This window comes from Salmo salar, chromosome 03 (genome assembly GCF_965601325.2).
Source record: "Salmo salar chromosome 03, fSalSal1, whole genome shotgun sequence".
NCBI lineage: Eukaryota > Metazoa > Chordata > Actinopteri > Salmoniformes > Salmonidae > Salmo > Salmo salar.
The window spans coordinates 62,453,940-62,478,488 of NC_138293.1; the positions used below are offsets into that span (position 1 = coordinate 62,453,940).

The following is a 24,549-nucleotide window of genomic DNA, read 5'->3' on the forward strand; positions in this document are numbered from 1 at the left end:
TTATCTGCGCCTGTTAGACTGTAACGCACTCGATGTTAATTCGGGGGAATATGTGAACATCATGCTGGCGGTGTGGTGCTTGGTCTTTGCTGCAGTGGGCGAGAGGTTTGCCGTGTCAGGTAAGAGGGATACCGGGAGAGGGAGGAAGCACCCTTTTCATTTCCAAGTTTACCCCTGCCCAATGTAGGCTATCCCCAATTTTTGCATCTGCAATCACTTCTCCCTATGTAGACTAGTCTACAATAGTGTGTGTGGTGGTAGCGCGCAGCTGGAGATAGTTACATCTGTGCCAAGAACGTAGTGTTTTTAAGATCCCTCTCCCTTCAGTTCTACGGATGCGGTAGATTTGCTGCATCAACACATTTTCACCGCAGCGCTGTCGCCCTGTACATCCAGGGCTTGCGCGTACTGTAGAACCAGCGCCTGACGCGCTGCCATATCAGCCTATTTATGTCAAAAATCATTTTTAAAACAATAATTATCGTTTTTCTGTGTGATAACCCGTGTGTGGTTTAAAGTTGGCAGTTATCAGGTCTCCCGCGTTACAGGAAGGTCGACTTTGGTGCGGGATGCGAGTTTGTGGGACTGGTTCTCGCCAGAGGAGCGGGGAGACAGCAGCGACATTGCGGCCGAAGTCACCTATCCAAAGCGGCTGGTGCAACAGTTGGAGTCGGAGGAAGAAATGTCCCATGGCTATTTGGATACCCGCGTGAAGAATACCACGGGAGGCACCTCGGTAAGTATAGACTATAATGGAGAAGTGGGTGTGGCAACCTGTTTTTATTGAGTGTTATTTATTAGTTTCTCCAACCCAAATTACTTTTGTGAACCCTTTCGCCTGTTTTTGGCTGTCTCTTGTTTTCTAAGTTTATCATAAGATCCATCCCAAACTGCACAAGTCTATCAGTCCCATATTGCCCAAACTTCCACTCTGTGACTGGCAGGTGCTTACTCGGAACCTCCAGGTGTCTTCAGCTTGCTTGTGTTCGCACTGAGGGATGAAGTCAGTCTTAGTCAGAAACCTAGTTTGGGTGTGACTGATGCAAGACCCACTGGCTCTCTCCTGCTGTATGTCGGGGGCACCTCTGCCAGTTGGTCAAGAGCAATGCAGTGCTCTGTGCCGCATGCTCTGCCCTCACTGAATGACAGAGAAGGGAGGTGGTTTGTTGCAACCTCTAAGCCCAATAAGTTTCACCTGTAACCAGCATCAGAGAATGACCACCAAGTCCTTTCTAGTCTTGCAAAACAGTGGTTACTATGTTACTGCTATATATATACTGAACAAAAATGTAAGCGCAACATGTGTGTTGGTCCCATGTTTCATGAGCTGAAATAAAACAAATGTTCCACATGCACAAAAAGTTTCTTTCTCTCAAATTTTGTGCACAAATGTGTTTACATCCCTGTTAGTGAGCATTTCTCTTTTGCCAGGATAACCTATCCACTTGACAGGTGTGGCATATCAGGAAGCTGATTAAACAGCATGATCATTACACAGGCCACTCTAAAATGTGCAGTTTTGTCACACAACACAATGCCACAGATGTCTCAAGTTTTGAGGGAGCATTCAATTGGCATGCTGACTACAGGAATGTCCCCCAGAGCTGTTGCCAGATAATTGAATGTTCATTTCTCTACCATAAGCCACCTCCAACGTCATTTTTAGAGAATTTGGTTGTACGTCCACCTCACTTCACGACCGCAGTATGGCGTCATGTGGGTGAGTGGTTTGCTGATGTCAGTGTTGTGAACAGAGTGCACCATGGTGGTGGGGTTATGGGATGGGCAGGCATAAGCTACGTATGGGCAACGGACACAATTGCATTTTATCGATGGCAATTGGAATGCACAGAGATACCGTGACGAGATCCTGATGCCCATTGTCGTGCCATTCATCCGCTTCAGCATTATAACGCATGGCCCCATGTTGCAAGGATCTGTACACAATTCCTGGAAGCTGAAAATGTCCCAGTTCTTTCATGGCCTGCATACTAATCAGATACATCACCCATTGAGCCTGTTTGGGATGCTCTGGAGTCTGGATTGACGTGTACGACAGCGTGATCCAGTTCCCGCCAATATCCAGCAACTTCACACAGCCATTGAAGAGGAGTGGGACAACATTCCACAGGCCAAAATCAACAACCTTATCAACTCAATGTGAAGGAGATGTGTTGCGCTGCATGAGGCAAATGGTGGTCACACCAGATAATGGCTGGTTTTCTGATCCACAACTAACAGATACATATCAGTATTTCCAGTCATGTGAAAGCCATAGATTAGGGCCTAATGAATTTATTTCAATTGACTGATTTCCTTATATGAACTGTAACTCAGTAAAATCTTAGAAATGGTGCGTTTATATTTTTGTTTAGTATATATATTTAACTGTAACCAACGGGCGTTACACCCTATGTTGGAGCACAATATCTGAGACTTGAACCCAAAACCTTCTGACCTACTGTACTCCCCCACTATGCCAACCCATGCCACAGATTCAGAATTACAGTCCACCGGTGAGAAGAGCATCTGAAAGAGATCTGAAACAGAAGCCTGTTGTGTGAATGTGATTTTAGCTGCTTGGCCTCATCTCCTCATGATAAAAGGCTCTGTGTGGTGAAATATTCAGATCTCCTCTCTCTTCCATTCTTCTATTATTCAATGGTGTGTTGAAGTATGTCCCCATCAATGATTCAACAGGCCTGTGTGAGAAGTGCTACTTGGGCCAAAAATTCCACTGGTACAAAATCACCCTATTTTTTTCTTCTATCTCTTACTCTCTCTCTCTCTCTCTCTCTCTCTCTCTCTGACCTATACTCTACCTCACCCTTCAACCCATCTCTTTCTTTAATTTTCATACACCCTCTCTCTCTCTCTCTCTCTCTCTCTCTCTCTCTCTCTCTCTCTCTCTCTCTCAGACCTATACTCTACCTCACCCTTCAACCCATCTCTTTCTTTAATTTTCATACACCCTCTCTCTCTCTCTCTCTCTCTCTCTCTCTCTCTCTCTCTCTCTGTCTCTCTCTCTCTCTCTCTCTCTGAAGAGGAAGGTGTAAGTGGGATGGAGGGTGAGGTTCTATTTTTATATTTTATTTATTTCACCTTTATTTAACCAGGTAGGCCAGTTGAGAACATGTTCTCATTTACAACTGCGACCTGGTCAAGATAAAGCAAAGCAGTGCGACAAAAACAACAACACAGAGTTACACATAAACAAATGTACAGTCAATAACACAAAATAAAAATCTATGACAGTGTGTGCAAACGTAGTAAGATAGGGAGGTAAGGCAATAAATAGGCCATAGATGCAAAATAATTACAATTTAGCATTAAACACTGGAGTGAGAGATGTGCAGATGATGATGATGATGATGTGCAAGGTCTACATCTTTCAATGGGGCACCAGAGATCAATGAGTTAACAAGATGACTCGTCTAAATATTCTGAAATAACGTGTATATTTTTTCAGGATAAGCTTGAAATGGGTACGGTCGAATTGACTCAACAACCAAAAACACATTTCTAAGTTTAGCTTTCGTAATGAATCAGAAAATCAATAGCTATTTCTGGTTGTTTATCAAAGTTAGCTGGCTAACTTATTGATCCTCCTTTGTAATATACCCCTCTGGTGGGTTGAGTGTTGAGGTGGCTGAGAGAATCATTACCCTCGTCTGGAGATAAATCTGCCTCTGATTACACTGCTTGTTAACCTAGCGTGTGATGTGATTGAACTATTTAAAGAGGCTCATGGGTATTTGGATGGAGATCGTGTAAAAGCCTGGTGTTGTTGTTTTTGGAGTTGTTATTGAGAAGTGGTATAATTGGTAAAGGGTGATATTTTTACTTAATTAGGAGGGTTCTGTTGGTTACATTGAAAAAATATTTTTTGCCTCAGTTGTATTTTTTTGTAGTCATAATGTCCTTTTTTTTCTTTTTTTACAGAGGATTCTAAATAAGTTTAGATGGAATATTCCTAGCTGTCATTCTGACTCATGGATTGATCAACTATTCCATAGGTTAACTTCGATGCCAAGTTGTACAGCCTACTGTTTCCTCAACTTGCTTTGCTTATCAATGGACTGGAAGTGAAGATACATCTGTTTCTACAGCATGTGCACATGTCCGATTTTATTTACAATCTCTGGTTGTTACTGAGTAATGAACCTGCTATCACAAGGTTCCCAAAGGACTGACTTTGGCATGAGAACAGTATCAAGATGCCTTGGTGTTACAGACAGGGGTGTTGTTGGTGGCCACCTAAATATCCTGAGGGATGTTATGATTCAGGGCTGATAAATACTGATCGATTCAAACAAATCTATTGATCTACTGATTGACCAAAATAAACAGTCTTGATTATTTCACACACATAAAAACTTTACAAAACCCCTTGGATTGATATCTATGACATCACATTTTAGTCCTTCCTTTAGCCAAGCAGAACTACCCTCTCCCTGCTCCAGCTGAAGTTGAGTTGTGTGGAATCATTGGAGGGAATGATTTCCGAATGGGAGTCTTGTCTCAGTGAAAGTCCAATGATTCACTGCAGCCTGTATCCTGCAGACGGAATTACAGTGGGCTGGGATTGAATGCTGCCGCTGTTTGTGCTTTTGGCGACACTGTGTTTTGACTGCTATAAATCTCTGGCAGCCAGTAAAGCTCCCCATTGCCTTCTTCTTACCTCTCCATTTTTTGGCAGCCGACAGTAGGGACACATTGGCTTCACACCAGCTTAATGTAGATGGGTATTTAAAGCTTTCTCCTTTCTTGTAAACCCTCTTCCCGTCCATCTCTATTGCTGAATACAAATGCACTTCCTGGATGGCTTCAGTACTGCCTGTTGGAATGGATTCAGTCCAGCCAAATCATCGGACACTTTATCAATCCGACTATGTTAGCTGCTAAAATGCTTTTGATGTATATGCAGTATTGCACTGGCAGAAATGCATTTGTACAGTATGTATTTTGATTTCTTATACTTCTTAAAGAATGATAGCTATCATTGTGACTCACCAAATGGGCGAATCGCTATTAGAGTGGTTTACTTTAGAGTGGTTCTTCCTGTAATGTCTCTCTCTCTCTCTCCCTATTTAAGCCAGTCCATTTGGCCCAGAGTTGTTTCCAGGTGGAAACCTTCGGACACACCTTCACCCTGGACCTGGAGTTAAACCAGTGAGTACATTTGATTTGTGCACAATTTGGATTTATCAACTTGATTGACGTATTCGCCGCACCCATTTCCATCGGTCCGTATTTTCTAAATCGCCACAATCATCAACATTGGCATTTCCATAACCGCTACCGTTAGCAAATACACTTTGCTCCTTCCATTTATGACACATAATCAAATGTTTAGTGGAGCATCAGGGACACAGAGATCCTGAGAGCTCCATCAATACAGCTAACCACCTTAGAGAGAGAGAGGAGAGAGAGAGAGGGGGATGAGGGGGACAGAGAGAGTGTGGCCTGGATTGTCATGGCTTTATTATTAATGTGCTTAATGTACTGTAACTCCCCTACAGCACAGTAAAGGAGTCAACACAACAGCCAGACCACCGCTACTCTGTTACGGCTACTGCCTAGCTACGATAATGTCATAAATCACATCCAAATGCTGTACTCTACAGCCATGCATTACACACCGCCCTCATCAATGAACACTTAAATGGAATTCATTAAGAACGGACCATATTCGTACAGACCGCGTATCTATTCACAAACAGAATAGAGATGCAGAGGACGAAGATAAATCATACACATAAAGGATATATCTCGTTGTCTTAGACGTTGTGTAGAGCTTGGCTTGGGGTATAGTTTATGAGAGAGGTGTCTGTCATAATAACAGAGGTGTCTCTGTGTTTTCTCTCTGCAGTAACCTCCTGTCCTCAGACTATGTGGAGCGGCACTTTCACCAAGACGGCAAACCCTCACAGTCTAAGGTAGTGTGTGTGTGTGTGTGTGTGTGTGTGTGTGTGTGTGTGTGTGTGTGTGTGTGTGTGTGTGTGTGTGTGTGTGTGTGTGTGTGTGTGTGTGTGTGTGTGTGTGTGTGTGTGTGTGTGTGTGTGTGTGTGTGTGTGTGTGTGTGTGTGTGTTATAATTAGGGCCCTGTATTTTGCGCAATCATTTGATATGCCTGGATTTTAACCGTTATTTAAAGCTTTTTCAACAAACTGTACCACTTTCTTTCTATGTCAGATCCAGCACCACCCTCAGACAACTGCTTTAAATTTTGGTGTAATTCATTTTTGGATATTTTGGATAAAATACAGGATAAATTCTTGCTATGTCACATGATTGCACAAAACACATGGCCCTAGTTATAATAGAAGTTCTAACCATGCCTCTGAAAAAGCTACTGTGTTTTCTGCATACTGTAGACATACTGTTGACATACTGTAGACATACTGTAGACGTACTGTAGACGTACTGTAGACGTACTGTAGACGTACTGTTGACGTACTGTAGACATACTGTTGACGTACTGTAGACGTACTGTTGACATACTGTTGACGTACTGTAGACGTACTGTTGACGTACTGTAGACGTACTGTAGACGTACTGTTGACGTACTGTTGACATACTGTAGACATACTGTAGACATACTGTTGACATACTGTAGACGTACTGTAGACATACTGTTGACGTACTGTAGACATACTGTTGACATACTGTTGACGTACTGTAGACGTACTGTAGACGTACTGTAGACGTACTGTTGACGTACTGTAGACGTACTGTAGACATACTGTAGACGTACTGTAGATATACTGTTGATGTACTGTAGACGTACTGTAGACGTACTGTAGACATACTGTAGACATACTGTTGACATTGTATGCTATTGTCCAGTAGGCTACAGAGATCTGTTTTGTGTCTTACTGAAATCAGATACGTCCATCCTGTTGGCAGCACTTATCAGATTGAAATGACATTAGTGTTGACCACCATCTCACCAAAATGAATGAACGCTACAGTGTGATTGAGTGGCCAGTAGACTACTACAGGAATGTCAGTGCCTCTAGAAAACCATTGGGGAAAAGTAGTGTTTTTTCTATTTGGTTCATTGTGCTACACACGTTACTAACTGCCCCTCGTCCCCCAGCCTCAGCAAGAGCCTCTGTCTCATCCTCACCCACTCTCATTCCCAACTCTCCCTCTGCCCTCACTAGCCAATCAGGAGCTTGTTCCCATGGCAACGAGTCAGCTCTGCAGTGTCATTAAGTTCTTGGCAGAGCGAGAGAGAGAGAGAGAGAGAGAGAGAGGAAAAAGGAGAGTGAAAGGCCAGTGAATACAATGGCAGGATGGGTGATGCTATCAGAGAGAGTCATTATGTGTGTGTGTGTTTGCAGACAGTTGGTTCCTTCAGAGAGCAGTGGTGTGGATGGGAGGATGTACAGTACGCCTGCAGGGATGGAGCCACATACTCACACTCCCAGACCAGCCAGACCAGGCCGAGCGCTTGACTCTATGCCAGCTGTGGTTGCTCTGTCTCTATCTCTGCTTTTATTAGAGTGGTTTTGTATTCCTGCTATGCCAATCTCATACTCAGTAGTGGCTCAATGACTACTTTAGATCAGCCATAGCGGGAAACTGTTTCTAATCTTTTGAAGGAGACTAATTGTGAAGGAGAGGCCTTCACCTGGGCTAGAGACTTATACTCAGTGGCCACCCCGTTCATGAAAATGGTTCGCTCCTACAGATAGTGAGTGTCGTGGCTGCCCTTACTATATAAAGCAGGCAGACAGGCATCAAGGCATTCAGTTACTGTTCAATTGAAAGTTAGAATGAGCAAAATAAGAGACCTAAGCTACTTTGAGTGGAATGATCGCCTGTGCCAGGTGTGCCGGTTCCAGTATCTCAGATACATCCAGCCTCCTGGGCTTTTAAGGCACGACAGTGTCTAGGGTTTACCGAGAATGGTGCGACAAACAAAAAACATCCAGTCAGCGTCAGTCCTGTGGGCGAAAACAGCTCGTTGATGAGAGGTTGAAGGAACGGCATCTTGGAACGCACAGCTCGTCAGTCCTTTTCACCACATCGGGTTCCACTCCTATCAGCTAAAAACAAGAATAAGCAGCTCCAGTGGGCACGCGATCACCAACAATGGACAATTGAGGAGTGGAAAAACATTGCCTGGTCCGACAGATCCCAGTTCCTGTTGCGTTATGGTGATGGCAGAGTCAGGATTTGGCGTAAGCAGCATGAATCCATGGCCCCATCCTGCCTGATGTCACGGTACAGGCTGGTGGCGGTGGTGTAATGGTGTGGGGAATGTTTTCCTTGCACACGTTAGGTCCCTTGATACCAATTGAGCAACGTTTCCATGCCCCCAGAGAATTCAGGCTGTTCTGGAGGGCAAAGGGCGGTCCGACCTATTACTAGATGGGTGTACCTAATAAACAGGCCGGTGTATAACTGTCAAAGCAAGTAGCCTAATATGCTTGTCTTTGTATTTCTGTTTATTTGCCATTCAATTCAAACATTCCGTAGTGTGTGCTGATTACTGGTTGCACACACCCCAACTGCTAATTGTCTTGTTAATTGTTACTATGTTCTCATTGTCTTTCTAACCATGTGTAAGTGTTTGGGGAGTTCTCCAAACGTGGGGACATTTTTACTGCCAATGGTTTTATTTGCTCTGCAGTTTTAAAAGTAATTGTTTTAAACATTTTAAGTGTTATACTAGGCCAGCTCTTTCACACCAATGAAGGATGGGGCTCAGATGGTTGCAGGCAAGGTAGATGTTTTATTCAGAATGAGCATTAGTGTTGTAGCTGGATGCCCTCTTCTTCATCTGTGTTGAGGTCTCGTGTGTGTGGTCCTCCTCTTCCACACTTTGACATCCACTGCTCAAATGTCTTATTTTATTTCACCTTTATTTAACTAGGCAAGTCAGTTAAGAACAAATTCTTATTTACAATAACGGTCTACACCGGCCAAACCCGGACGACGCTGGGCCAAATGTGCTCCGCCCTATGGGACTCCCAATCACGGCCGGTTGTGATACAGGTTTATTCTTAGCCAGCCCAATGCATTTTCACTCCATGTTGTTCCTTCCAAGCTGTTCCCACTATGGGGCAACATAATGTTCGATTTATTTATAAGCTCCATGCACAGAAAACCCCTCCATTGTCAGAGCAGTAGCTAAAGTAGAGTGGAATAGAGTAGAGTGGAATAGAATAGAGTAGAGTGGAATAGAGTAGAGTGGAATAGAATAGAGTAGAGTGGAATAGAATAGAGTAGAGTGGAATAGAATAGAATAGAGTGGAATAGAGTAGAGTGGAATAGAATAGAGTAGAGTGGAATAGAGTAGAGTGGAATAGAGTAGTGGAATAGAGTAGTGGAGTAGAGTGGAATAGAGTAGAGTGGAATAGAGTAGAGTGGAATAGAGTAGAGTGGAATAGAGTAGTGGAATAGAGTAGTGGAGTAGAGTGGAATAGAATAGAATAGAGTGGAATAGAGTAGAGTGGAGTAGAGTAGAATAGAGTAGAGTGTAATAGAGTAGAGTAGAATAGAGTAGAGTGTAATAGAGTGTAATAGAGTAGAGTAGAGTGTAATAGAGTAGAGTGTAATAGAGTAGAGTGGAATAGAGTAGAGTGTAATAGAGTAGAGTGGAATAGAGTAGTGTAATAGAGTAGAGTGTAATAGAGTAGAGTGGAATAGAGTAGAGTGGAATAGAGTAGAGTGTAATAGAGTAGAGTGGAGTAGAGTAGAGTGTAATAGAGGAGAGTGGAATAGAGGGGAGTAGAGTATAGTGGAATAGAGTAGAGTGGAAAAAAGTAGAGTGGAATAAAGTAGAGTGGAATAAAGTAGAGTGGAATAGAGTAGAGTGGAATAGAGTAGAGTTGAGGACAAGTAGGTCACATATAGTACATATAGCTAGCAGTATAATGGAGGGAGGGAGGAAGAGAGGGAGGAAGAGAGAGAGAGACAGAGAGGGAATAGAAGTAGAAACTGTTTAAAGCACAACTCCTGGGGACTCCATATAGTTTTTTTAGGGGACTGTGAAATGAGCGTCACTGTCCTCCTCAGTCAGTGTGTGGAAACCTGCAAACCAATGTACCACTACACAGTCGATTTACTTGAGCATGTGACTGTATATTAACAATGGTATGGTCTTTGTGTTCACAGGGAGGGGAGCACTGCTACTATCAAGGGAGGTTGAGGGGCTTACCAGAGTCCTGGGCAGCTCTCTCCACCTGTCTTGGCCTATGGTGAGACTCTCCCCATAGCTATAAACTGTCTGTCAATGGCCTTGCCTCACCACACTGACTCGGTACAGTACTGGCACTATGGCTTTGATAAGCTATATGGTATCTTTGATCTTCATGTACTAATATCACTGCTATACAATGGGAGTCTTACGGATATATAAGGAACGTGTTCCCTCTCTCTCTCTCTCTCTCTCTCTCTCTCTCTCTCTCTCTCTCTCTTTCTCTCTCTCTCTCTCTCTCTCTCGTTCTCTCAGTGGTATGTTTTCTGATGGGATGTTCTCTTATGGGATTGAGCCTCTTTTCGACGGGACCAATCAGGTGAGTGTGTGGTGGTTGGGAGATAATGGTATAGATAGCCCTGTGTAGTAGTGTTGATGTTATTGATTCATTCATTCATAGTAACAGGGATGCAGACGAGGAATATGGATGAGCGTAGTAAAGATGGTATTGTTTTCTCCTGGTGTCTCATTGACTCCTCTCCAGACTGAGGGGGCCCACCTAGTGCGTAGGATGCCTGATGTCAGACTATCCCCAGACTGTCAAGGTACTGGCAACATCCTACATCCTCTCTCCTTTATACAATCATTCATGTTCATACTTACCAATGAGAAGACACATTGAGGTTGGTAGATCCATGCTCTTTGAAGTCATTTCTCAGTCCTCTGTGTTGTATTGTGTCCAGACTGCACAGACGACAGTGAGGGGGATAGAGCCAGAGGTAATGGTGATGAGCAGCTGAAGGATCCCCGGGTCAGTGAGGTGCTGAGGCGCTCTAAGAGACAGCTGCCACGCAGGCCCACCGTGCAGTCAGAGACCAAATACATCGAGCTGATGGTGGTCAACGACTACGAAATGGTGAGTTAGCCTTTTGTGAAAAGAATTGATGTGTGTGCGTTCGTCCACTGCACCTAACGTTTGCTGTCTGTCTGCAGTTTGTGCAGCTCCGACGCTCCACTACCCAGGCCAGGAACTTTGCCAAAGCAGTGGTCAATATGGCTGATGCAGTAAGAGCTCTGTCACTCCATACTTAACTTTTGTACTGATACCCATCGTCAATTATGATGATATTGTTATGTTGTTAAAGTTAAAGTCATGTCAATAATCATAGGCTAGGTTGTAGCCTATAAGAACAATCTAACATATCTTACTCATTATGTCCATCCTCCTAGATATGAATTTGGGTATACCACCAGTGTATGTTTGGCCTGCAGATTTACAGGGAACAGCTGAACACACGTATCGTGCTGGTTGCCATGGAAACCTGGTCGTCGGCCAACATGGTTCCCGTGGTGACAGACCCGTTGACGACGCTGCAGAACTTCATGAAGTACAGGAAGGACAGTATTAAGGAGCAAAGTGACGTCGTGCACCTCTTCTCGTGAGCGCCCCCTGTCTATGTCCCCCTGAAATGTAAAATAGAGGAGGGTGATATGCTCCTGTATCTAACCTGGGGCAGTCAGTGTTGTTGACTGGTTGCAGCCGGTTTATATATACTACAATATGTCCTGGTACTTTAGTCCAGGTTTGACCCCTGTTCTCCTCCATCTCCTCCAGGGGGCGTACATTCCAGAGCAGTCGCAGTGGGACGGCCTACACCGGAGGGGTGTGCTCTCTCACCAGAGGAGGGGGCATCAACGAGGTAAGAGAGACAACTGTGTGCTTCCTACTCAGCTTCAAAGGACTGTGACTCACAACAATGGGCTCGTAGTCCAGGCTCATGGTTTAGGATCTGACACAGCTACTACACTTAAGAATGACTCTTCTTTGACTACTTCCTTCCTTCAGTGAAGAATGTGAGGAGTGTAACTTCAGTCAAACAGAACGCCATTGATACAGAGTGGATGTGTGTGTTTGTGTTCCAGTATGGGAACGTGGGTCCAATGGCCATCACTCTGTGCCAGAGTCTGGGTCAGAACATTGGGATGAGGTGGAACAACATACGCAGCTCTGCGGGTGAGGACGATCAGAGCAGGGGGATGGGTGATGGCGGGAGGGAGGGAGGGTGGGAGGGAGGGAGGGTGGAAGGACGGAAGGAAGGAAAGAAAGAAAGAACGAAAGAAAGAAAGAAAGAAAGAAAGAAAGAAAGAAAGAAAGAAAGAAAGAAAGAAAGAAAGAAAGAGAGAAAGAAAGAGAGAGAGAGAGGGAAGGAGGGAGAGGGAGAAAGAGATGGAGAGCGAGAGGGAACAGGTACAGATAGTGTAAAGACTAAGCGAGAGGTAGAGACAGGAGACAGCAGCCCATGGATTCAGTTAAAGGAGGAAGAAAGGAAGGGATGGATGGAGGGAGTGGCACAGGAAGCGATGGATTGACTTTATTTCAAACTTACTTGTGAAATAATTGTATTTTTTCTCAAGGATTTACCTCAGTGAATAAATGTAAATTCCTTCTAGTCAAGATGAATGTCATTAACCATCTCATGTTTTCGCATTGACTTTTCACTCCGTCTTTCACCCTCCTTTTCTTCTTTTCCCTCCCTCTCTCCGTCTCTCTCAGGAGACTGCAGATGTCCTGATTCTTGGCTTGGTTGTATCATGGAAGACACTGGGTAAAGACTGACTTTAGGACTACATATACTGTACATACAGTACATCAGTCTAAAGAACACACAATGTGCTCAGAAGCGTTTGGCTTCGGCTTATTCAATACCAGATGGTACAATGGTGATTTGATAAGCTATTGTCAAGCTATTGTCAAATCCATCTACTACAATTAGCAGGGTTTTTTTTACCACAGATGGTAACATTTGAGTCAGATTGCAAAATTGCTGAAAAAATTGTCACATTTGATTTGGCACTTCATTTTCGGAAAAAACACACTATCATTGGCTTTGACCATTTTATCTCTCGCTCTCTTTTCTCTCTCTCTCTCCCTGCATCTGTGTATGTGTGTGTGTGCTTATTTTGTGTGTACAGATATTACCTGCCCAGAAAGTTCTCTCGCTGCAGTGTTGATGAGTACATCCAGTTCTTGCTCCAGGGGGGCGGGAGCTGCCTCTTCAACAAGCCCAACAAGGTGAGGTTGGTGTGGGTGAGGGATGTGGGAGGCTGGCCTAGCCTGATGTTCTAGTGGGGAGTGGAGTGTAAGCTGAAGGTCCCAGGAGCGCTGTTATATATAGCCTAATTAATTATCCCAATGTCCTCATTTCTCCATATTAGATATTTACATACAGCTCTGTGCCCATCCTTGATTATCTCTCTCTTCCTCTTCTTTACGACCTTCTCTTTTCCCTTCTTCCCCTCTTTTCGTCCTCCCATCTTACTTGTCTATTGTCTCTCCCTCCATCTGTTCTCCTCTCCCTCTATCCCTCCGTCTCTCTATCAGCTGTTGGACCCTCCTGAGTGTGGGAACGGCTTCGTGGAGACAGGGGAGGAGTGTGACTGTGGGTCTCAGCTGGTGAGGTTCTCTAATAAATCTTTCAATTCAAAAAAATAATCATAAATATTATGGATTTTAAACATTTATGTACATATATATATATATATATATATATATATATATATAACATGTAGTGACGTTTTGTTAGATAAAATCCTTCTTTATATCCCAAAAAGTCAGTTTAGTTGGCGCCATCGATTTGAGTAATCCACTCGTTCAACATGCAGAGAAAGGAATCCAAAACTCTACCCCTAAACTTTGTTTCAACAAGTCAAAATACGTTTCTATTTACTCCTCAGATACCCAAAAATGTAATCAAACTATAATATTTATTTTGGAAAGAAGTATGTTCAATAGGAAACCGATTTTAGCAGGTGCGTAATGTCTTCATGACACGCGCAAACACGAATTTACAAGACTGTGTCCCACTACTAAAAATGATATTTCTTATTTGTTTTTGAAGTTACAAGCCTGAAACCTTGAACATATACTGCTGACACCCTGTGGAAGCTATAGGAATTGCATACAGGGAGCTAATTTTCAATATGACCTTACTCTTGCATTTCTAAGAGGATGGTCTCTCAAAAAAAAAAGATTTTCGGTTGGTTTTCTTTGGATTTTCTCCTACCATATCTATTGTGTTATATTCTCCTACATTATATTAACATTTCTACAAACTTCAAAGTGTTTTCTTTCCAATGGTACCAATTATATGCATATCCTGGCTTCAGAGCCTGAGCTACAGGCAGTTTACTTTGGGCACATCATTCAGACAGGAAGTGGAGAAAAAAGGGGGCCTAGCCCTAAGGAACTGTAATGATGAGGAACCAGAACCCTCCAGTATGAATGGAGCTTCTGTCTGCGTCTCAAATGACACCATATTCCCTATATTGTGCACTGCTTTTGACCACAGCTCTATGGGCCCTGGTTAAAAGCAGAGCACTATAAAGGTACTAGGGTTCCATTTGAGACAGAAACTGTCATGGTGATACTAGAGGGTTAATGTTGGTATGAGGAACAGTCTCAGTGACTGTGTGTGTTTGTCTGTAGGAGTGTGCCCGTAGTGGAGGGGCGTGCTGTAAGAAGTGTACCCTGACCCATGATGCCATGTGCAGTAGTGGACTGTGCTGCAGTGGGTGCAGGGTGAGTCCCTCTACTCCACTACCACCACCGCTTCAGTTACATATTACTCATCACACTAGCTAGTCCACTCTATGGAGGCCAGTGCCTCTTCAGTATTTAACTCATTCATTACCAAACCATTTAATTACCAAACGTTTTTTATTAAGAATCACACACAGTTTTAATAATGAAATCATCCGATCTTGACTATTAAGAGTCTGTTGGTGCTACTACACAGTCCACCTCTCTTGACAGGAAGAGGTCATTCTTGTGTTCTTGTGTGTCAGTATGAGCTGAGAGGAGCGGTTTGCAGACAGGCTGTGAATGACTGTGACATCCCAGAGAGCTGCACAGGAGACTCCAGCCAGGTACTCTACTCTACACTACACTATTACCCTGGTGTATGTTGGGAGATTGGGGAGCATGTGTTGGTCTGGAGTAAACCATACTGTATGTCATTTTCTCCTGTTGCAGTGCCCTCATAATGTGCACAAGCTGGATGGATACATGTGTGACAGTAGTCAGGTAAGGCACACCTTTGTTTGAATGGGGTTTTGCTCTGCAGTCAGTGTGTTGTTGAGATATGTCTGTTCTGCTGCTATCTTTTGTTCATCTTCCTGTCCCCCTCTCTCTCTGTCTCTCTCTCTCTCCATCTCTTGCTCTCTCTCTCTCGCGCTCTCTCTCCCTCCATCTCTTGCTGTCTCTCTCGCGCTCTCTCTCCCTCCATCTCTTGCTCTCTCTCTCTCTCTCTCTCTCCTCCCTCTCTTGCTTTCTCTCTCTCCCTCCCTCTTTTGCTCTTTCTCTATCTGGCTCTCTCTTCTCCTCTCTCCCTCTCTCTCTCCCTCTCTCTCTCTCTCTCTCTCTCTTTTCTCTCTCTCTCTCTCTCTCTCTCTCTCTCTCTCTCTCTCTCTCTCTCTTCTCCTCTCTCTCTCTCTCTCTCTCTCTCTCTCTCTCTCTCTCTCTTTCTCTATCTCTCTCTGTCTCTCTCTCAGGGTCGTTGTTATAGTGGTCGGTGCAGGACTCTCGATGGCCAGTGTAAGGGACTTTGGGGCTACAGTAAGTATTAATGATTCATTAATTTCTTTAATGTCTTTCACACCCCTGAATTACTCACTTGCCAGTAGTCATGTATTGGTATTGTTTCTATGGCTATGCCCATGACAGTCCTATGCCATCTTGTGGACTGATATGGAACTTCATCTGAGTTACAGATGGTGGTGATATGGATCTAATGTGTGTTGTGTCTGTGTGTGCTGTCTCAGATTCAGCAGACCGCTTCTGCTATGAGAAGCTGAATGCAGAGGGCACAGAGAAGGGCAACTGTGGGCGGAGTCCTGAGGGCCAGGGATGGCTGCAGTGCAACAAGCCGTGAGCCTTCTATCACATGACTTATCACTCTCATTATTACACAATAGACATGACCGGAGTTTTATTTATTATTATTCTTAATGTTTTTCTCCCCCATCTTATTTCCTCTCTCTCTCTCGCTCTCTCTCTCTCTCCCCCCCTCTCTATCTCTCTCGCTCTCTCTCTCTCCCCCCCCTCTCTATCTCTCTCTCTCTCCCCCATCTTATTTCCTCTCTCTCTCGCTCTCTCTCTCTCTCTCCCCCCCTCTCTCTCTCTCTCCCCCTCTCTCTCTCTCCCCCTCTCTCTCTCTCTCTCTCTCTCTCCCCCCCCCCCTCTCTCTCTCTCTTGCTCTCCCCCCTCACTCTCTCTCCTCTCACTCTCCCATTCTCTCTCTCTCTTTCTCTCTTTCTCCCTCTCTCTCTTTCTCGTTCTCTCAGGGATGTGCTTTGTGGTTTCCTGTTCTGTATCAATATGACGGTGAAGCCAAAGTTTGGGGATCTGGAGGGGGGAAGTGACCAGCCTTACAATATACCACCAGAACAAGTACCTGGACTGCCGGTGAGTTGTACCTTTCTACCCCTTTATTGTTTGTGTTTGGGAGGCTTTCATAGATTGATCAGAATAGATTAATTGATTAATTTATCCCTCGTCGCCTCTCCCCCCTCCTCTCAACTCCACCTCCTCCTCTCCCTCCTCCTCCTCCTCCTCCTCGTCCTCCTCTTCTCCCTCCCTCTCCTCCACTTTTCTCCTCTCTTTTTTGTCATCTCCTCTCTACTCTTCCTCCTCTCCCGTCTGTGTGTCCAGGGGGGGCCATGTCCTGCTGGAGGATGGGTCAGACCTGGGCTACGTAGAGGATGGTACGCCGTGCGGCCCCAACATGATGTGTCTGGAGCGCCACTGTCTCCCCGTGGCAGCCTTCAACCTCAGCACCTGCTCCGGCTCCACGCTGGGACGCACCTGCTCTGACCACGGGGTGAGGAGGCACACAGGGACCACCACACCACACATGCCTGCATTTAAATAGAGGGATGTTAGCTTGTTGGGTTTGTGTTTTCAAAAGTAAACGCTGTCTACTTGACTACTGTGCCAATTGCTGTTCTCCTTTGTTTTAATCTGTCTGTTTCCCTCTCTCTCTCAGACATGTAGTAACGAGGTGAAGTGTATCTGTGACAGGGACTACACCGGGAAGGACTGCAGTGTCTTTGACCCCATCCCTGACCCCACGCCGCCTGCCAACACGGAGAAGAAAGGTCCAAAGCTCCTCTGTCTGTCTGTCTGTCTGTCTGTCTGTCTGTCTGTCTGTCTGTCTGTCTGTCTGTCTGTCTGTCTGTCTGTCTGTCTGTCTGTCTGTCTGTCTGTCTGTCTGTCTGTCTGTCTGTCTGTCTCTCTGTCTCTCTGTCTCTCTGTCTCTCTGTCTCTCTGTCTCTCTGTCTCTCTGTCTCTCTGTCTCTCTGTCTCTCTGTCTGTTTGTCTGTTTGTCTGCCTGTTCTCCTCGTATCCCTCTCATTGTCTGTCTACACTATCACTTTATCTCTTTGTGTACATATATGGAGTAAAGGGTATCTATAGTCTAGCTCTTCCGATAGCTATTGCCTTAGTCATGCTTTGGGTGAAAGGGGCAGTGGAGTAAAGTCAGGGAAACTGACTGACTTTGTGTCTACATGTGTGAGTGAGTTAGTGTGAGAATGTGTATGCTGAATGTGTACATGTGTGCATATACTGTATGTGTGTGTCTGTGTGTTTGTGTGGGTGTTTCTGTAAGTTACAGACACCTGGCTTCTATCTTCAAGTGTCTTCCTTCCTATCTTCCAGTCTGTATCTGATTCAGAGGGGTTGGGTGAAATGCGGAAGGCACATTTCAGTTGAATACATTCAGTTGTGCAACTGACTAGGTATCCCCTTTCCCTTTCCATTGACACAGGGCTCATAGGGCTCTCATAGGCCCCAAAAAACCAAACCCATCCTAAGCAAGAGGGTGTCCAGCTGAAAGAGCAAGAGAGGGGGATGAGAAAGAAGTAATAAAAACACCCTCCTTTCTTAACTGTCGCCTCCCTGATCTTCCCTCGCTCTCCCACGCGTTCTCCCTTCCTCCACCCCATGTCCTTTCTTATTCTCTCTTTCTCTTTCCTACTCTCTTTCTTTGGGTATCTTTTCTATCTCTTTCTTCCTCCTCCTCTCTCTCTCTCTCTCTCTCTCTCTCTCACTCTCTCTCTTTCTCTATGTTGATGTTGTTGATGTGCAGTGTTGATGCTGTCCTCTGACGTGTGTTTTTGGTGGTGTTGTTGTGTTCCCCCTCTGCACCCCCCCCCCCCCCCCCCCCCCCCTCCTTCCTCTGCGCAGGTCCCAGTGGCACCAATATCATAATAGGGTCCATCGCAGGTGCTATTCTTCTGGCAGCCATAGTCCTAGGGGGGACAGGATGGGGATTTAAGTAAGAGTTCTGGCATGCCTCTGTGTACCTGTCTGCTTCTCCCCAAGGCCCCCACTCACACCCCCTCCAAAAAAAACGACTTCACCCACTTTGCAACTCATTGCCCCACCGACGGTGGGGACACATGGGTTGAGTTCACCATCCAGTTGCTTTGAAACATATGGATATATTTAGTATGAGTATCCGGCTGGTACCTCTGATACTTCACTCTGTAAGATCTAGTAGAATTGAACCCTGACGACCTCCGTGCATCTCTCCAGGGAGAGAAAGAGATGCCTCCCCTTCACACCTTCAGACTGGCTCCAACCCAGCTCTCCTGCCAGGGACAGGAGTGTTCAGTTCCCCTGTAGTCTCCTATGAAGTTCCCAAACTGTTGTGGTTCTCTTTGAAGCCTCTTGTGCAGTGTTCATTCTTTGATGCCTCTCCTTGGTGCAGCTCTTAATTTGGAGTATCTTTAAAGTAGTGTCCGCTCAGTAGTGCCCACTCAGTAGTGCCCTAACCAAAGTGCCCTTGCTGCAGTGGCTGTCTCTGTAGAGCCCTAGCTGTGTGCATGCCTGGCCTGCTAATTCCTGTTCACTCCTTAGTCTCTGAACCAAAAGGATTATACCACTTCCCTGTCATCACATGCATCAAGAATGATCAAATCTGTGTTACATTTCTTTGTCTGGTTCATCAAAATTAATTTGCTTGATCCATTTCTCCAATAGTTCATATTTTGCTGGGAATAATGAGTAATCCTTTTGGGGACAGAGGTAGTTGTGTGTGCATGTGTGCATGATCTGTGTCAATATTTATGTGGTCGGTTAAATATCTTCTATGATATCTTCTTGTAGTGGTAAGCTTTACACTCATTTGAACAAACAAGAAAAGTGTTTATTACAACTACGGCTGTGACGTCATGGAATTTTGGATGACGGTTATTAGTCAGCTAAATGACCGCAGTCACCGTCATAATCGTTTGAGTAGCAACGTTTTTTAAGACGCACGTTTTCTCCTCCGCTCCTGACTGCATGTGCTGTGCTGCTGCAGGGAAGCGGGAGTTGCCTAGGCAACCAAAGACTTGTTTGCTACAACGCCTTGCTTGTTCCTTCACGTTGAAACAAAGTTTCATCACGTTGTTAGAGCCCACGATACTGCGGAAACGGACTCTACCGCATGAATCCCCGGCCATCCTTCAGTCAGCTGTTCGTTCCACACACACATACACACAAACAAATGGTTATGACGGTTATTTCATTTCATGATGGCCTCCATCCATAATCGTCAGTTACACGATTATACGGTAATTGTGCCAGCCCTAATTACAACATAATTTAATTTGAGTATGAAAAAAAGTGTAAAAACTCTGGACTTCTTGTAGTCGGAGTGAGCAGTGGGAGAACACGGGCTACTACACCACTTTGAATAGGCTTTATACAGTGCCTTGCAAAACTATTCAGACCCCTTGCATTTCTTCAAATGTTATTGTGTTACAAAGTGGGATTAAAATTGATTTGATTGTAATTTTTGGTCATCAGTCTACTCAAAATACTCTAATGTCAAAGTGGAAGAATAAAAAAAATAAAAAATATGATTTATAGAAATGTAATAAAATCTAGTTCTTGCATAAGTATTCAACCCCTTTGTTTAGGCAAGCCTAAATGAGTTCAGGAGTAAAATGTGGCTTAATTAACAAATCACTTAAGTTACTAGGACTCACTCTGTGTGAAATAATAGGGGTTGACATGATTTTTGAACAACTAACCCTTCCTCTGTCCCCCATACATACCACATATGTATGTATTATCCCTCAGTCAAGTATTGAATTTCAAGCACAGATTGAACTACAAAGACCAGGGAGCTTTTCTAAAGCCTCATAAAGTAGGGCAGTGATTGGTAGATGGGTAACAATAACAAATCAGACATTGAAAATCTCTTTATGCATGGTCAAGTTAATAATTATGCTGTGGATGATGTATTAAATCACCCAGACACATCAAAGATAGTCGTCCTTCTGACCTGAGCTACAAGACAGGAATGAAACTGCTCAGGGATGTTACCATGAGGCCATTGGTGATTTTAAAACAGTTACAGAGTTCAATGGCTATGATGGGAGAAAACTGAAGATGGGTCAACAACATTGTAGTGACTCCACAATAATGAATTAAATGACAGAATGAAAAGAATACAAATATACAGAATCAAAAATATTCCAAAACATGCATCTTGTATGTAACAAGGCACTGAAGTAATACTGCAAAGGAATGCGCTTTTTGGCCTAAATGCAAAGCCTTATGTTTGGGGCAAATCCAACACAACACATCACTGAGTAACCAACTGCCTCCTTATTTTCAAGCATGGTGGTGGCTGCATCATGGTATGGATACTGGTGAGTTTTTCAGGATTAAAAGAAACGGGATCGAGCTAAGCACAGGCAAAATCCTAGAGGAAAACCTGATTCAGTCTGCTTTACACCAGACACTGGGATAGGAATTCACCTTTCAGCAGGACAATAAGCTACAACACAAGGGCAAATCTACACTAGAGTTGATTACCAAGAAGACAGTGAATTTTCCTGAGTGGCCAGGAATCTTGACAATTACTGTCTAGCTATGATCCCCAACATCTTGACAGAGCTTGAATAAAAATGAAAAGAATAATGGGCGACTATTTCACAATCCAGGTGTGTAAAGACTCACAGCTGTAATCGCTGCCAAATGTGTTTCTAACATGTATTGACTCAGGGAGCTGAATACTTATGCAACGACTATATTTTAGTTATTCCATTTTTTATGAACTATTTCTTCCACTTTGACATTACAGAGTATTTTGTGTAGATTGTTGACAAAAGAATGACAGTTAAATCCATTTTAAGGGTTGATGAATACTTTTGCAAGGCACTGTACCATGACTTTGAATTGCCTTTGTTATGACTATCCATTATCTACTGTTGTTGAGCTTTCATTGTCTCTTACTGTAACTGATGTTTCTCCTCTCCTCGTGTCTCCTCTCCCAATGTGTTGCTCCTCCTCCTTCCTGGTTGAAGGAATATCCGAAGAGGAAGGTATGACCTAGCTCCTGACACTGCAGGGTGACATCCTTCACCCCCCCCCCCCCCCCCCCACCCCCCTCCTCATCCCATAGCTCTTCACAGCATGGCCTCAGACCCCCATCAGACATCATCCCACCTCTGACCTTAAACCTCATTCCTCCTCTGACCTAATCCCATATAGCACAGAAAAACTCTGGCATCAGTCTCAGCCTTTGTCTTCTCCACCTCATGACCTGTTCCACCCAGAATGCAGTTTTCTTTCAGTTCCATTTCATGTCTCGTTTAGCCTCCTCACACCCAAGTCCAACAATCACCTTCTGTCAACTGCTCAACTTATTTACAGCCTTACAACTTTTAGTCTCTCACACTGTTTCCTTTCTTTCCAGATCTGGAGGAGGATAAGATGTCTGTCTGTCTGTCTTTGTCTGTCTGCTCCTGTCTTTCAATCACTCTGTGATGTTTCCAAGTCGGAGAAGAGGGAAAAAGAACAAGTCTTCCACTCCTGTCCCAAACCTCTCCAGACCTCTTCTGTTAACGTCTCCTCTCCTGTCCACTTCCTGTCTGTCCACCTGTCTATCTCCGGCCCCTCCTGGCCAGTGTAGCACCTCCCACATTGCATACCAGCCAATTATATTATCCAATCAGGATAAAGTCTTTGCCATGGACAGAATTAGAAGGTTGTTGTTGGTCCCTAGAGGGGCGTCAGGGTCTTCCTCCTTTCCAGCGACTAAGTAGTATGAACTTCGGTGTCTGCGTACTGTAGTTCTCTTTCCTTTCGCTTACGACAGTCCAATGAAGAACATGTCAACAGTGGACAAATTCAGTATCAGACATGTCTTTCCAATGCTTGTCTTGAAACACACTTCTGGCCGCTGTTTGAGAATGCTGGACTGGCCCAGACCTGCCATCTGAAAAACTATTTAAATCATAAGATGTTGTCAAGGAAACACAGAAAAACAAACATTGATCAAAGACTCAAGTGGCCATTGGATCAGTTGAACTGCCCCTTTCAGAGAGGCCATGTCAAGTGACTGGATGACAACCCAGATTCAGACATTATAGTTACAACAACACGGATGTGACCCAAGAAGAATCCTGTATTGGACATGTTGTGTACAGGCCATTTCCAAAGACAGAAGAACTTATTGTGAGAATGACTATGAAACAAAAGCAGTAGACCATTCAAAACATCATGGACTGATGTAGGGTTTATGTTGATTGTTAATTATTTGTCCCTGTCTGTTGAGATGTGTTGAGATGTAGGAAGGGGGAGTTAGACCCTATGGTTTTGGGATCATATTTAAAATGCAGCAGAGACCGTAACTCAGTGTTTTCAACCGTAGATCTACCAACACAACATTCCACATAGTGTTAGTTAACAGAGCCTGTCTGTATGTGTCTGTATTCTATTCACCACCTTCTTAAGAGGCCCAAAGTGTGTATGGTAAAGGAGGTTGAAACTGTGTGTGTGTGTGTGTGTGTGTGTGTGTGTGTGTGTGTGTGTGTGTGTGTGTGTGTGTGTGTGTGTGTGTGTGTGTGTGTGTGTGTGTGTGTGTGTGTGTGTGTGTGTGTGTGTGTGTGTGTGTGTGTGTGTGTGTGTACGTGTGTGTGTGTACATGTGTGTTTGAGCGTCTGTGTGTGAGCTTGTGTGTGTGTGTGAGCACGTGTGTGAGCGTGTGTATGTGAGCGTGTGTATGTGAGCGTGTGTGTGTGTGTGTGTGTGTGTGTGTGTGTGTGTGTGTGTGTGTGTGTGTGTGTGTGTGTGTGTGTGTGTGTGTGTGTGTGTGTGTGTGTGTGGTACCAAAATTTCAGTAACTTTCCCAATATTGCCAAGTTTTCCTGATATCATGGTAGGAAGATTCCCGGAATTGTGAAGGAATAAGCAGGGAAATATGGAATCCTCCAACCAGGATTCCTGGAAAACCAGATTCCTGAAAATGATGTGTGTGTGTGTGCGTGTGTGAGAGAGATTGGGTGAGGAAGAGAGCAGGTGAATGAGAAAGGTACTTGTTGTGTTTGGGACAGTTATGCCCTTGTTCACCGTGACACTCCTGCCAATAACACTGGTAGATAGTTTATAGATTTTTACTTCAAGAAATAGTTATCTTTCTGTTGCCTGGCTTTGTGCTCGGGAGCCAATGGCAGCACACTAACAAACAAATGGTTTGTATTGAATATGTAACAACCAACTTAAACGAGCACTAGCCTACAGAATGTGAGAACACATATGCACATCTATTTGTATATACAGTATGTACAAGAAGATAATACTGAATGTTGAATACACTGTATGGAATTGTTTTAAAATTCAATGTTAATATTGATTCGTTTTATCTGTTTCAACTAAGTATCTATCTGTCTCCTGCCATACAACTGTACATCTCCTTTAAGCCATTCCTAGCTGTCCATCTATCTGTCTAGCAGGCACACTGCCTAGTAAGCTAGCAATCTGGCCATCTATCTATCTATCATTGCAGCTGTCAATCTAAATGCCATCTAAATATTGGACACTTGTTGATAGGCTCTGAGCCTTATGCTGATGATGCTTTAACACAGTGAGTTTGAAATGACCCCAGGACAGCTCCTCAGTGGAAATGTGATGAGATGAGGTGCATTACTATTGACCAGGGCCCTTAGTGCTCTGCTGGTGAAAAGTAGTGCACTACGTAGGTAATTGGGTACCATTTAGGACACAACCTGGGGTCTGGTACACTAGGTGTATGGAGAGGTCTGTTTGATTCAGCTGAGTTCTGCACTCTGGCAGATGCACTATAGTTCTTCACCATATGTACAGAATATGTACAATCTTTAGATGGTGGCCAGTTTGCTTGTGTTTTGAATTTAGGAAGCAGAGAAAAAGAAATGCGTTATATCCCATATTTTTAAACACTATCTTTTTAAGTAGACAAATTGAAATAAGCAATGTAGATGAATTGAAATGAAGGGGAAATAAAATATAAAAGCAAAAAGTATTTATTTCTTCTGGTTCCATTGCGTGAATATATCTGGGATGCTATGACAATGGTGTC

The 24,549-nt window shown here is 44.1% G+C and overlaps 1 protein-coding gene across 1 annotated transcript; it reads left to right on the forward strand.

The window, feature by feature from the left end:
- Positions 1-554: 554 nt before the first annotated feature.
- Positions 555-24,492, forward strand: LOC106601009 (disintegrin and metalloproteinase domain-containing protein 11). The gene is given in 26 exon segments (XM_045715014.2): positions 555-736; positions 5,096-5,172; positions 5,873-5,939; positions 10,132-10,214; positions 10,469-10,532; positions 10,698-10,758; positions 10,897-11,069; positions 11,147-11,218; positions 11,426-11,592; positions 11,769-11,853; positions 12,077-12,167; positions 12,708-12,759; positions 13,127-13,226; positions 13,536-13,607; positions 14,640-14,732; positions 14,999-15,079; positions 15,186-15,236; positions 15,704-15,767; positions 15,974-16,079; positions 16,496-16,562; positions 16,564-16,616; positions 16,863-17,031; positions 17,197-17,308; positions 18,399-18,489; positions 21,515-21,532; positions 21,907-24,492. Coding segments are annotated over 26 exon segments (2,139 nt in total). The 5' UTR covers positions 555-682; the 3' UTR covers positions 21,923-24,492.
- Positions 24,493-24,549: the final 57 nt, after the last annotated feature.